Below are 13,658 nucleotides of genomic sequence, written 5' to 3'. Positions count from 1 at the left end.
CTTCAGTCTTTAAGTGATTAATTTGGAATGTGTCATAGGAATAGATCAAGAGACACCAAAGTAGATTTGAGGACCCTCCAATGACAAGAAACTAATTACATGAAATTTATGCTACAGATTCTATTGTTGTAAGACTTTGGCTGATTTTTACCTCCTTTTGTTTAAGTAGGTGTAGACAGAAGTTTCAACTTTATCAGTTCTCAGTCAAGGTATTGGAATAGTAAGACTACAGTTTTCATTCACAAAAATCAATTTTTAAAAGAAAATTGAGGTCTGTTAGAAGTTAATTTTCCAGCTGCTCTTTTTGACAAAGACAACACAAATGTATGGTAATAGAACTTGTGTTGCAAACATTTACTCCTTAGAGAGCTGTCTCAGGGGATGAATGAAAGGTAATCATGGCACCAGCAAGGAAGATTGATCTTAATGCTATCACAGTTACAGTTACTACCTTAGCAATATTAAAGCTTGTTGACAAATTAGTGAAGATCTCCAAAAGAAAAGAAAGAGAATGAGGGTTTTGAGTGGTGCCATTGGGCAGGTTAAAACACATTTCTTCAGTCGTTCAGCTGGCTGATACTTTCTTAGCCACAAAATAATGGTATAATATGAACTCTGGAATGTACCCTTTAGTTTGACATACGCATATGAAGTTTGTATATATATAGTTAATATAATTGCAACAGTGATTCTCAAACTCTTTTGTCCATAGGAGAACAGATAAATGCAGTGAGCAGATCTAGTCTGATCTCCTTTCAACTGTTTTGACTTCATTTTTATTTCATTGTAACCCATGAACCTGTGGTTGGAAGTCGGATTTATACCTTAACATAAGACCTGTGGTACTGTGCCCTGACTTTAATGATTCTGCTGTCACATTCCAAACGTGACCCTTTCTGGAGCAACCTTGTTGGGTCTTCACCAGCTTTTCCCCATGGGAATTCCTCTCTGGTGAAGCATGCACTTGTGGTTTTAGCCTGAAAACTCCAACAAGCAGCAGTGCTCATCAATTTCTTCTCAAATCACATTCCAAATAAATCTTGTTTTCTGCCAGGTGTTACTCATTCAGCAAACCATTTCTTCACTTCTGGATGAGAGCATTTCTTTGTGAGATGCAGTCTGCATGAGTGCATTTATATACAGATACAGATATGCACCAAATCCTAAGATAAATAAATTTGTCTCCCGAATGAAATGAATCTGTACCAAAATATTCTGCCTGAGGATCTGACCCACTATGCCTATATTTAGAAGTGCAGTTTTAAACCTGTATACAGGCACAGCACAAATCTTGGCTTATGTACCAGGGTCCGTGTCTGCACATGAGAACGAAAATTGTTTTGTGAGTACAGGTTTGAAAAGTCTATCTTTTAAGTGGGGATTGGAAATGCAGTTCCAAGATTCCCGTTAATAGATGCTAAAATAATGACTACATGAAATGTTTTATTAGTGCACAGGTGGGCAGATGTGGTAGACGAATTGGTGTCAGGTCAGCTTTGGTTATTTTTGGATGTTTCCAGTTCTGTATGTTCAAAGAAAAGTCCTAGCGAGATGGATTTCCCTGAGATAAGAATGGGTTGATTGTGATTCTTAAAAGTCTAGTGAATCTCCAACGTGAGAATGCCTTTACTCTCTAATCTATTTTCTGAAGGAACCACACCAAAGTATCGGCAAATGCTTTAGATATATTAAATAGTGAAATCTTAATTTTATTCCAACCAAAATCTTAACTTCTGCAAGAATAAATAGTTTTGAAGAGCTTGCTTAGGATTGCTTGCTTATAGTTAATTCTGAGTTATCATCAGGTGTTGCTTACTCCCTCCAATGAGTAACTGCTTCTACAGCTTTATGCCTCCTAAGTAAGCAGTTCTTGCAGGCTGTTGTCAGTTCGTTTTGTGGACCTGTCTGCCTTAACTCTACCTGGTGGAGGGCTGTGTCATTTCCTTTTTATTGATTCTAGGGTCCCCTGAGACACACTCACCTTTGTAATTCAGCAGTAAGTGTTCTGCAGCTCCATTAGGGTTTCCACAGAACAGCCTATTTCTATTTTATTAGTCTGCATTAAGCTACATATTTTTGCTGATCCATAGGTTGGACACTTCAAATAGGCTTCGTGGTGATGCTGCCGGAACTGCACTTGACAGGTACTTTTCAATGTGTCTGGAGTTAGCTTGGTTTAGTATCATTTCAGACAGCTATTCTAGCAAAAATTATGCTGCAACACAGGCTACCAGTTAGACAATCTATATTTCAGGACATAACAATGTTAGGTGTGCATTCAAACTTGTTAAAACTCTCTTTGACTGTAACTGCATTTAAAAATGGTTCCAGCCACAGTTACAAGCCCCAGAGGGAACAGGGCTTCACTGTCTCCTTCCTCCAGGACAGCACGCACTATCTGCTTTCCATGTTCTTGCTAGCCTACAGAATAAATGGTGAATTAATCTTCTGTGACTGAGAGAAACTTATGGTACATGAAATTTAGAATGCTGTCCAGACCCTTTCAAGGAGGCTTCCATCTTTTTCAGACCTCAGGCTCTAGAAAAATTGAACCAAAAGAATATATGTTGTACCTCTGACAGAACTCGTGTAGTTAACTATTTCTCATCCTTTAATTTCTCTGAGTCAGTAACCTGGTGCTGATGCAGTCCAGTATTTTGCTCAGAAACCTATTCTGAGGAATGCTGCACCTGAACTGCTGAGCCAGTCACCTTCATGAACGTGATTGTGACCTTGAATACATGCTTGGCTGTAACTTCTGTTTCAGTAAATTCTTACTCCTCCATCTACATTGTTTTCCTTTCCCTACCTTGACCCCCTGGCAAAGCTGTTTGTTTAGATGGGGAAGGACAATCTCACCAGTAAGTAACGTGCTTGTCTAATTCTTCAGTCTTAGTAATCACAAAAGTTGTAATTTTAAACCTGACTGGTGGTATCAGAAGGCCAACTGCATGCTGTTAGGTGGGTCAGGACCTGCAAATTCCAGTATCCAAATTTGACCTTTGGCAATTGACTCTGTGCAGTTTTATTCCCCATCTTTTCTCCTTAATTACATTTGCAGCTGTGTCTAGCTGCTATTACAAGGAACTGAATTAGAAAAATGAAAGAAGTTATTCCATGGTGCTTTGGCTCTAGAAGTAGCTATTTAACCCTGTGATTTTGTTAGAGCCATGCATGAAATCTCTGGCTCTGATGTCTCTTCTGTCATATGTGCTTATAATGCTGAGGAAGAACACTCAAAATGATGATAAAGGGAAAGCTTCAGAATTGTGATAATTTTGACACATCATCATGATGATTGACATGATAAATAAGTCAGGTCATAAGGAATAATGCAGTTCTAAATCCCCAACCACGTAAGCTTGCTGAGAGGGAAAAAAGGGTCTATTAAATTTTCGGTATAGAGATTGCAGTCAGTGGTGCATAAACAATACATTCTATAGCAACCTGTTCATTGCTCAAGTTGTTATTGGCAGGCACTGTGGCATTTCTACAGTCATTAAAAGAAGCTATCACTATTAATCTCCAGTCTCAAGGCAGGTTTAACCTGAAGCTGATCATCAAATAGCACTAACATATATTTGTGCTTTGCTGAACGTGCCCTTTCATCTTTGGATGCCTTTTATGTAATGTTATAAGAAGGGCTGAGAATTCTAGCCTTCATTATAAAAGTTTGCAGGTTAATAATATATCTCTTCCCCTTAAATCAGGGGCACTCATGGAGGGGAGGTGTTCTTATGAAACTGCACAGCTTATTCTATGCATACCCCACATTCAGGGTGTTGCTTACTCTCAGTTTCTCATAGTCATTGATCAGGTTGATTAAAAAGTAAAATGCCTAAAACTGACCATATATATGTAGCTGTATACACATATGTTCAGTGAGACAGCTCAGCGTGAGCTCTGTCAGTGGTCAGAGAAATACTCAGTGGTCAGAAAAATGGCTGGAGATGTCTGGAGATCATCCAGATCAAACTCATATTAATGTTTCTGCCTTGGAAGGAATAGTTTGTTGATGGATTGCTGAATCATGTCTTCAGAGATATGCCAAAGACTAATGTATTAACTAGTACCATACTTACTGTGTCTCTTTTCTTTCAAGTGGCCTGTGGGACTTAATCCCTGCTTGTGGATACATCTGTAGTTACAAGACCCCTGGGAAAGGGGTCATACAGATGAATTCATCAAATTGTTTCCTTAGAAAATGGTTCTTGAAAGAACTAAAAGAATCAAAACATTTTGATTCATCTTCTCTTTCGCCTCCCCTTCCTCAAGGAAAATTACTTTCCTCTGGGAAATACAGGAATCTGTCACCACACACAAATGGGAAACCGTGTTTCATAAAGGTTACTGAGAGAAAATTCAATTTATTTTTCATTCTTTCTAAAGAGATAGTCATATCCCTTCTCAAATATCCCTTAACATCCTCTCAGAAATGGGATGACATCTGTCGTTTAAGCTCTCTAAGTACTCTTGTCCCAGTTCCAACTTTTGGTTGTGGTAAGCGAGTGATTAGGGAGAAACCAACTCATCCTAAGTTACATCCTCAGAAGCCATTTCAATGTGCAAATGAAAAATCTGAATTTCAACCCAGGAGACTTCCCTCATATAAATTATCTTTGAATCATGTAGTGCTACTAGTATACGCAGTTCACCACAGATATACCGGCGGCCCTACCCATGTAAACCGTTATATCCAGTGTGCTCACCCAGCTGCTGACAGTGAAGCACTCAAAAGATAAGCAAAGCAACAGCAGTTTCCCCAGCATCTCATTTTGCCATTTTGCTTGGTAGGTTGGTAGGCTATCATCAATTACAATGAGTGACATAAAATAAACGTAAAATCACTAGATTTGGTGACCAGGTCACTCAGGCAAAGTCCCAAGCTTAAATGCAGCTCCCAAGTCGTGGAGGCCCTGGGTGTAACTTCTCACAGCTTGCTCTGCTGCAGCTCTCTCAACTGAGCTGTTTTTCCAGCACTTTGATCCGAGGTTACACAGCTGTTCTGTATCAGAGCTGACCTCAACCTCAGGCAGCAACAGCCAGGAGGAAGCTGCCGAGCCTGCTGGTGTGCTCCAGGCCTCAATTTGGCCTTTTGGCACTGCTGGCCCACATTCCTGTCAGGGGTTGAGACTCCTCCAGCTGCTCCGTGGAAGTAACTAGCAGCCAGGAGTCAACTTTGAGTGTTTGATGCTGACTGCTGCTTTGTTTGTAGGAAAACTGGGAAGGGAAAGAGCTGATAGTTTGCATCTTGGAAGGACTCGGCTCAGATGCCCGAGAAGAGAACAGCAGTTCTCCTGCACCAGGCACTGTTACTGGCTCAGTCTCAGGGCAGGGTAGGCCATGAAGTCAAGTTCTTGCTGTCGGCAGAACTGCACACCTGCCACATTTATGTTCTGCAGTGTTTCACACTTCTTCATTTTGGCCTTTTATTTTGAAGTATGTTGTATATATACATTTGATCCCTTCAAAAAAGTACAGAAGAAAGACATGGCAGAAAATTACTGTAGAGACTGAGGAGCAGGAAAGCAGATTTTTAATTCTAGACTGTAACCTGCTGTTTGAGTGGCCTTAACATACGTTACGAGTAAGGGTTTAGACGTTCATTTGTAATGCTTGATCCAATAGCAGAAGCTCATTTAAATTGGTGTGATGACGTGCCAGAGTCTGCAGGCAGCTTGAAACAATAATGCTGAGAAATGCAAATTGCCTGTTTTATTCTTGTACTGGCATTGCCAATGATAAAACCAGGGAGAATACTCTTTTTCTCCACATCCTGTCAGCTGTTGACCAGAGATGCTGTGAATAACTGCCCAGTCACTGTTGTCTGAAAATTTGCAATAGAATTTAGTTTTGATTGCCATATCCCATTAACAAATCTTTCAACCAAGAACAGAGCTGCAAAGGGAATATGAGATGTCAAAATGGCTTCAGAGCTTGCAAGATTCCCATGGATATTGTATAGCATCTTCTTCTTCCAGTTGGAGAGTAGAAAGAAAAAAAGTTCTCCATCGTATATTTGAGTATATCCTAAAATGTTGGAAAGGTTGTAATGAACAAGTCAGACTTCTACCTGCTGCAGCCTCGTTTCAGTAATGTTTGTCCTTGCCTCATTTTCGCCACATGTAAAATGGAGATAATGGTTCCTACATCTTCTGTAGAGGTCTCTGGTGTGCTGGCAGAAGCAGTTATTATTTTTCAAGAGCACTTTCTACTTCTTATGCTTTCCAGTGGTAATAAATTGTACTTTTTAATGGTAGGAATGAAGGTTTAGTGCAGAATTAAATCAGCTTTTTTAAATGTTCCACTTTCCTTTTTTGCTGGGTTTTATATTTTCTGTATTTGTATGCGTAGAGAGGAATCAGAAACAATGGGGAAAAAAATGGCATTTTAAACCAGTTGTTTTAAAGCGTTTTTTGGTGATTCTGGTTCTCCCATTTGAGCTAAGAAAAATAGATTTGTTTGCAAGATCCTATTTTTTTTTTGTGTCTTTTGCATTGGTTATCAATATTAATTGTTTTGGGTAATACCTGTGGTTCGTTGTAAAATATACAATTTTATATCTACCCTGCCTGTATTAAGGGAAAGATCAACCACTTACCCCTTTCAAAGGTTGTTTTGCATAGTTCACAATGATTTACAGGAGATTCTTAATGTCTGTCAGCTATTTGGTCATTTTAAGTCTGATCATAGTTATAAGCCTAAAAGTTATGACCAGACAAAAAAATGGGAAATGCAGTTGGCTTGAAAGCTAACACTTCCAAACATTTGGGTGCACGCTGAAGTTAAGGCTCGTAAATTGTTCTATTTACGTTAAAAGCTGAAAACAAAAACAAAGAAAGCACACCATCCTCCATTTGTGCATTGTTGCTTGCTGAATTGAGGCTAAGGGGTAAGCAAGGAAAACACCAGCCCAAGGCAATTTCCAGGTTGTTTGAAATAACGTTGCTTTATTAAATGTATAAAATCCTCATCTAAAGTCCCTGTGCTGTGGAGCCCCAGAACACTGTAGGTTACGTAGCCCGGACGTGGTACTGGTACCAGTAGATTACAGAACCTGGATGCGATACTGGTACCAGTAACCGCTTCCTCCCAGCAGCACGTCCCCGTGCCTGTGCCTGACCTGAGCACAGCAGCCGAGGTGCTGTGGGTTCCTCGTGTCTCTGCCTGCTGGGCCTTGCCCACGCACCCCTCCAGGTATCGAGCGCTGGCGTGCAGCAACACGCAGTGAAATGCCGGAGTGTGAAGAGCTTTATTTGTAAGTTATGGTGGGCTCTGTTACAAAGCTGCATTAAAGCATTTTGCTGAAATACCAAGTAATCCTTTTCAAAAGCACTAAGTGAAAATGCATTGATTTTTATTTTCTTTCAGCAACTTCAATAGCTCAGGATTATTACTATTTTTGAGAGTGATAGAGAAATGTCAAAAATGCTTCAGTTGTATTTTTATTTTTATATATCCCTTCAGGTTTTGTGGGGGGTTTTTGTTTGTTTTGTTTTTGGTTAAGGCTTTGGAAGGCAGCAGGAGAGGGAGATTTAGTTTATTTCTAAAAGCTGCTTGTATTTTGAGTATTTTCAGAGATCTTGTGGTTCCACATATAACACATTTTATTGTCTTAAGTTTGGCCTATGTTTTAAAATTCTTTGTCTCCTGAATAGCCAAATGGTATTGCACACCTAAATCTCTTCTTTGTAATTACTTTTGAAAGAAAGAAAGGGAGAGAAGAGAGGTCAATTAGGTTGCGCTCACTGTTTTCAGTATCTGTGTAGAGTGGTCATCAGTTGCTTTTTATACTGTGTGGGATTTATTCATGTAGTATTTTATTTCATTGAAGATAGGTGTGGATGCACTGAGAATACCAAAACTCCCAAACTGGACAGAAGTCCCAGAGCAGAACAAGGCAAAACTTGCTCAGGTATGTAGGCTAATGGGCATCCCTTACGGAAAATTCAGGTTGCCAGGTACCAGCATACAACTAGCTCTTCCCATCTTTGCATCTGTTTTTATAATATATTTTATATTTTTTAATATAAATTTAATCTGTATCTAAATGCATTTTGTGCACGTCTAAGCAGAGTGATTCATTCTTCACCCTACGTATATATAAGAAGTTTCAGGAGATTTTGTGTGTCTGAGAGACAGCAAGAGACAATGTTTTGTTGCAAAGTACACCCCAAAACATTTTCTTATTGTTTCACTTGCTCTCGTGTTCGACAGTTCTGCACTAACAACACAGCCCGTTACCATCCAGATAGTAAAATCATATTGTTATTGTTGTTTCCAGGGCAAATCAAATTAATGGGTTGCTTAAGACTAAACAATGTCGCTGTGTTCTGCCTAATCACACATTGCCAATTAATTTCAAACTGGTAACCTAAGGACATCTTTGAAACTGGCTGCACGTTTGCAAATGTAGGGGTGAATTTATTTCTTTTTACAACATAAAACAAGATAGATGTCACTTATATGTCAGAAAGAACTAAATTCACATCTTAGACAAGGAAGGAAGAATATCATATTCTCATTTTATCTCTCATTTCTTCTCCCTAATTTCCCTTATTAACTGTAATTCTGTTGTGACATCCTAGTGTCATATTATGATAATTGAAATTTCAAATAAGCAGCAGCATGAAATGCAAAGTTTTGGGTGAGCTGGGAGACAGGAACAACCTGTAGAAATAAGCTTCTGTTTTTCACTAGTGAAGCAATGAGTCCTTGTCATCTGTAGAAAAGGCTGTTTACTGTCCATACAGCTGAAAACAATGACCCAGCGCTTTTCTGAGAGGGTAAGAAGTCAATGCAAGATCGAAAAGACATCATGCTCTTAAACTCCTCTCTTATCTGGGAGCAGCAGAAAGGAAATCATAAGTACATTAATGCAAGCAGCATTTGTACTGGTCAAGGTACGACTAACAATTTGTTTATAACAATGCCGACACTACCCGTACTGCAGAAATACTAACAAAGAGCCCTGAGTAATAACTTCCCCCTAGATTTCTTTTTACAGTACTTGCAGCGTTCTCTGGGCATGCATTTATGTACTGTGTATAAATAGGCAGACAAAAACTTATTCCATCTTCCTGAGAAGAGAGATGCTGTTTTATTCTCACTTCAGAAAATTAAATGCTTATCCATCTGTGGAATTATTTTTGAATGAATAAGTTTGTAGACTTCCTTCAGCCGGGTTATTATTTGCTCTTTTGGAACATTCTTTGCTTTCACAGTTGTTTTGTTCTTGCTACAGAGGAAATAAAGCGATGTGTATTTTTCTCCCTGCTGAGGTCTTAGGCAACCTTATATTATAAAATAACCAAAGATTGATAATCACAAAGGCTGCAAAGGGAAAGCCTCCGCTTTATTTAGAAGAACATCTGTGCTTTAAAGAGGAAGAAAAAAATCTTTCCTTTGGTACAATATTATTTCTTTGGATTCTGAGCTCTGCTGTGTGAGTGATTTTACCCTGCTTTTACATTTTACAGTATTCTAAACATATAAATGAAATTTTATTTGCTTCTGAATCCCTGTGACCTGAACAACACTACTTCTGTTAAGGATTGTATCCCTTTATAGAAGAAAAGGACAAAGTAGCATGATGTGGTCAGGGGGCGTGGAGAACTTCAGACCATATGGAATGGACCCGAGGCCCCTGATAACCTATTTCTCAACATATTATTTTGACAAGTCATTCCATATGTTTGGTTGAGTTAGTTGTTGGAAGAAGGCTGTGGGGTATCTTCTTGTTTTTCAGATCTGCTCTCTTTATGTAAAGACTTTGAAACAGCAGACCTTTGGGAGCAAGGTAGCAATCTGGATCCCAAAACATGTTTCACATATAAATATATAAATAGAATGCGGCAAGAGTTGACCTTGAGCTTAAAATGCTGCTCAGCGAGTGCATCTCAGTTTGAATAGGAGTTTCAGCAACAAAGAACATAAGTGCCTGTTTAGTTCAATGTTATAAATATCTGTAGAAGTGCTCTCTTAAGCCTTCACAAATTGTTCCATGTCCGTAGCATCTGGGATCTGAGGACAGTTTTTGAAATTTGGGCAGTTTCTATTTTTTGAAGTTCAAATGTGGTAAATTTTAATCCCTGTTCTTAGAGGGGATTTGCTGCAGAAAGCTTTCATCAACACCTTGCTTATCCAGTAACTGCAAAAATGTATTTGCATGGATTTAAGCTGTCTTGCTCAGATCTATATAAGTACTCTTGTATACGCTTTTTACATAATGACAGCCAATTTGGTGGCCTGTACACATTTACTGGCACCAACTGTCTCTGACGCAGAAGCCCTTGCTTTCATCGTGAAGGAGAAATCAACCATGGAACACTTTCAGATTTGTCTTTTGCTTATTTTCAGTGAGGACAGATTTAAATTCTTTCATCATCTGGGAAGAGCCCAGATTTTTAATTAGGCAGCCAGATATAGTAGACATCCAAGTATAAGAAAATCTCTAAAATTCAATAATATTTATTATTTTCATGAATTTTCCAAGTATCTAGTAGCATTCTCCTGAATCTAGGTTGATACTAGGAAAACCCAAATTCTGAAGTAAATTGAAATTTAGTATTAAATTTAGCTTTATTAGGACCACTTGTCAGATTATCAGTATATATGTGCAAGTGTCTGCTCCCATTGTACTGCTTCACAACATCAGGTTCACTTAAAAGGATGCTACAAAGAAATACATCTTAGAAATTCACATATGATGGATTGTACATACTTGTAGTGCTCTACAAGCACATCCAGTCTTACATCTTCCCAGTAAAAATAGTACTTATTGTCGTCATAAAATAAATTCGGGGGGGACATTTCCTAAGTAATTTTGCCCCAGAGTCACTGGGGATTCTTGTCTTTATCCTTCTTTTTAAAGTCTGGTAAAGGACAGATAAGAATTGTCATTTTTATCTTTTTATTTTTTATTTTGTCTTTTTTTTTATTCACAATTTCATTTCTAAGTAGAAGTGTTCAAACTTGTTGTGAGAATGAGAAGAAGCAAATGGACCATCATTTGTGTGACTTTCGTTTGTCTTTTGCCAAAGCAAGGAGTTAAGAAATTATATTAAAAAGAGAAAGCCGCATGTGAAGATGTATTTGAAAATATAGTGTGGCAGCATTTTATTGTCTCCCATTTCTCTTTCTTCCCTGCTGCTTGACAGTAAACCACAATCTGCTGGTGAGAACTGCAGCATCTAAAATGCTAGCAGTTCTCTGGTTCATGTAACACAGCCATGTCCCAGTTCAGCGTTCCTTCCCCATTTCTTCTCTCAGCTTTTATCTTTGCAGTGAATTTTGCATTTCTGGACTGTTTGATTAACTGACAGTTCTAGTTTATTTAACAGCCAATTACTAATGAGTGGTTTATTAATTTAATTTACATTCCTTAAGAAAGCAAGTGGTAAATATTGAGGTATGTGAAGCAGCATGGCTGTAAGATGTCAGAAGTTCCTTTTTGTCCTCAGCAGGACATGATTCTTGCTGTCTGCTGCAGAAATACAGGGGCAGCAAAGCATTGCTGTCTCCCCCCCCCCCCCCCCCCGCCCCGAAGTGCATGTCTGTTTGCATTTAAAACGATGCTTCTCTTATGATGCGCTAAAGTGCGTCGTAAAAATATACAACCTCTTAAAATCGCTTCCATCGATGAGTTATTTTAAAATCTTTTTAAACATAAGCATGTTTCAGATGATGCAGCTGAAAAGGTTCTGGGTGTTGCCTGCAGGGGCAGCGCTCGCCAGCTGGCTGCGGTGGGCTCCTCTGCTCTGCTCTGCTCTACCTGTGGCTCTTCGCATTGCTTTGGAGATGACTCTGAGACTAATAGATTCCACTGCTAGACCATGGATTTTATTTTTTTTTTTGCTTTTCCCTTTTAACTGCCATTGAATAAGATTACACACTATCCACTTATATAGCCAGTATTAAAGCTATCTGGTGAATTGAAAAGCCACCTGAGTGTTCTTTAGCTAGAATAGCTTGAGGCTCTATATTTTTTAATGTTGAAAGCTCTAATGATGTACTGGATGATAAGTTTCTCGGCAGAAAAAAAAACCCTCACTGTGCATGGGGGAAGGTCAGGTCAGTGACAGAGACTGAACTTCCAAATTGCTTTTTGTGCACGAGGAGTTGTGAGACGGGGATTTCAGAGTGTCGGAGCAGAAATTTGGTCTGCTTTTGAAGCGAGCTGCTGAGTCATCACAGGGAGCTGTGTTACTAAGCAGTGGCTTAATTTCCTTAAAACTACATGGGACAACACTGAAAATTTATTTCCAAAGTAGACCTAAAATATAAAGTGGGTTTGTAGCCCTCAGGTAGCAGAAAAGAGGGAGGAATGAGTCTTTTGCAGAGGGCTTGCCCACCGATAGTAGTTGCTGGGTTACCTGCACTAATGACCTGTAGAAAAAGGGCAAAATCAAGAAGAAAGCTACATGTGCCATCCCTGTCCTAGTCCGTGGAGCAGGACTGGTGCGAGAGAACCTGGAGAGGCTGGTACCGTCCGCCCTGATGGCTGGGCTGCCTCTGCCTGAGCTCGGCACTGTTCCTCTAGCAGCAGCAGCTGTGGTCGGCAGCAGTGCTGGCTGGCTGCACGTCAGCTGTAGTCAGGCCCCCATCTCTAGTTATGCCCAGGGATAAATCCTCAAAACCCTCTACAAGATTTTAGAAGCTTCTCAACCTGTATTTTAGCCTGTTTTATCTAATAAAATATAGAAAGCTCTTCTTTGCTGGAGTATCTACACACAAAAGGGTATAAGTCATCTTGTGGATAGAGTTGAGTTCTCCATTAATCTTTCCCTAGGGCTAAAGCTAACAGCTCTTGCAGTCTGTGTGAAGTCTTTACAAAGGGGGAAAAAAAGCTGTTACAAACGTGGCTGTTATTTGTTTAAACATTTGGAAACATTTATAGTGTGATGCTAGCTGTTCTTTTTACCCTTGCGCCTATTCTTTTGTTTGTATATATTTCAATGAATCCTTTAAGACTTGTCAGGCAAGAAGAGTTTGGCTCGTTTAGCTAAGTAAAATTAAGACTGTGAAGGAGTATGATTGTTGCCTATAAATACTTTAGGACGTAAAAATCACAGAGGGAGAAAAGAGAGATTTGAGCCAAAGGACAGCTTTGGCAGAGGAACAAATGGGGTACATTAGTCGTGAATACGTTTAAGCTGGAAATTAGGAGTGTTTTTAACAGATTGAACAGGGCTGTAGAAAACCTTCCATCCAAGAAAGTGGAGTTAAAAGTGCTCGATGTTCTTACCACAAGCCTTGGTACGCTCAGCAACGGGATCACAGGGTGGGATGTCAGCAATGGAGCTAGGCTTTCTAGCCCTCTGCCCCCAGCACAGCTAGCAGGAAGCTTGTACGCATAAAACATCTCCTTGCCAAAGTTTTGCATAATTTATTTTTCTGTTTTCTCTTTTAGAAATCTGTTTTTGTAATATGATGTGTCTGCTTAACTTAGGAATGTGTTTTCTTTCTCTTCAAACCGACCAGCAAGTTCATGATGGTACGCACATTTTGAACTGCTTGCAGAATTGCAAGCTTGACTGTATAAAACACATCTTGTAGGCTAATTATCTTTATCTTTGGGGAACTTGAGTTTTTAAAGCTAAATGCATCAGTAGTCCTGTTGTAACAGGTATGGTGCATCACATGGTCCCAGGAGGGGG

General features: G+C 39.3%; 1 protein-coding gene across 1 annotated transcript in view; it reads left to right on the top strand.

Moving 5' to 3' along the window:
- Positions 1-13,658, top strand: part of SDK1 (sidekick cell adhesion molecule 1) — a 363,863-nt gene that overhangs the window by 192,316 nt on the left and 157,889 nt on the right. Inside the window, exon 6 of the mRNA XM_050713839.1 lies at positions 7,835-7,915. Within this exon, the coding sequence (XP_050569796.1) occupies positions 7,835-7,915 (81 nt within the window). The remainder of the gene's footprint in view (positions 1-7,834; positions 7,916-13,658) is intronic.

This window comes from Cygnus atratus, chromosome 15, assembly GCF_013377495.2.
Source record: "Cygnus atratus isolate AKBS03 ecotype Queensland, Australia chromosome 15, CAtr_DNAZoo_HiC_assembly, whole genome shotgun sequence".
NCBI lineage: Eukaryota > Metazoa > Chordata > Aves > Anseriformes > Anatidae > Cygnus > Cygnus atratus.
The sequence above is the reverse complement of the archived record's forward strand: the minus strand, read 5'-3'. Positions and strand labels throughout refer to the sequence as shown.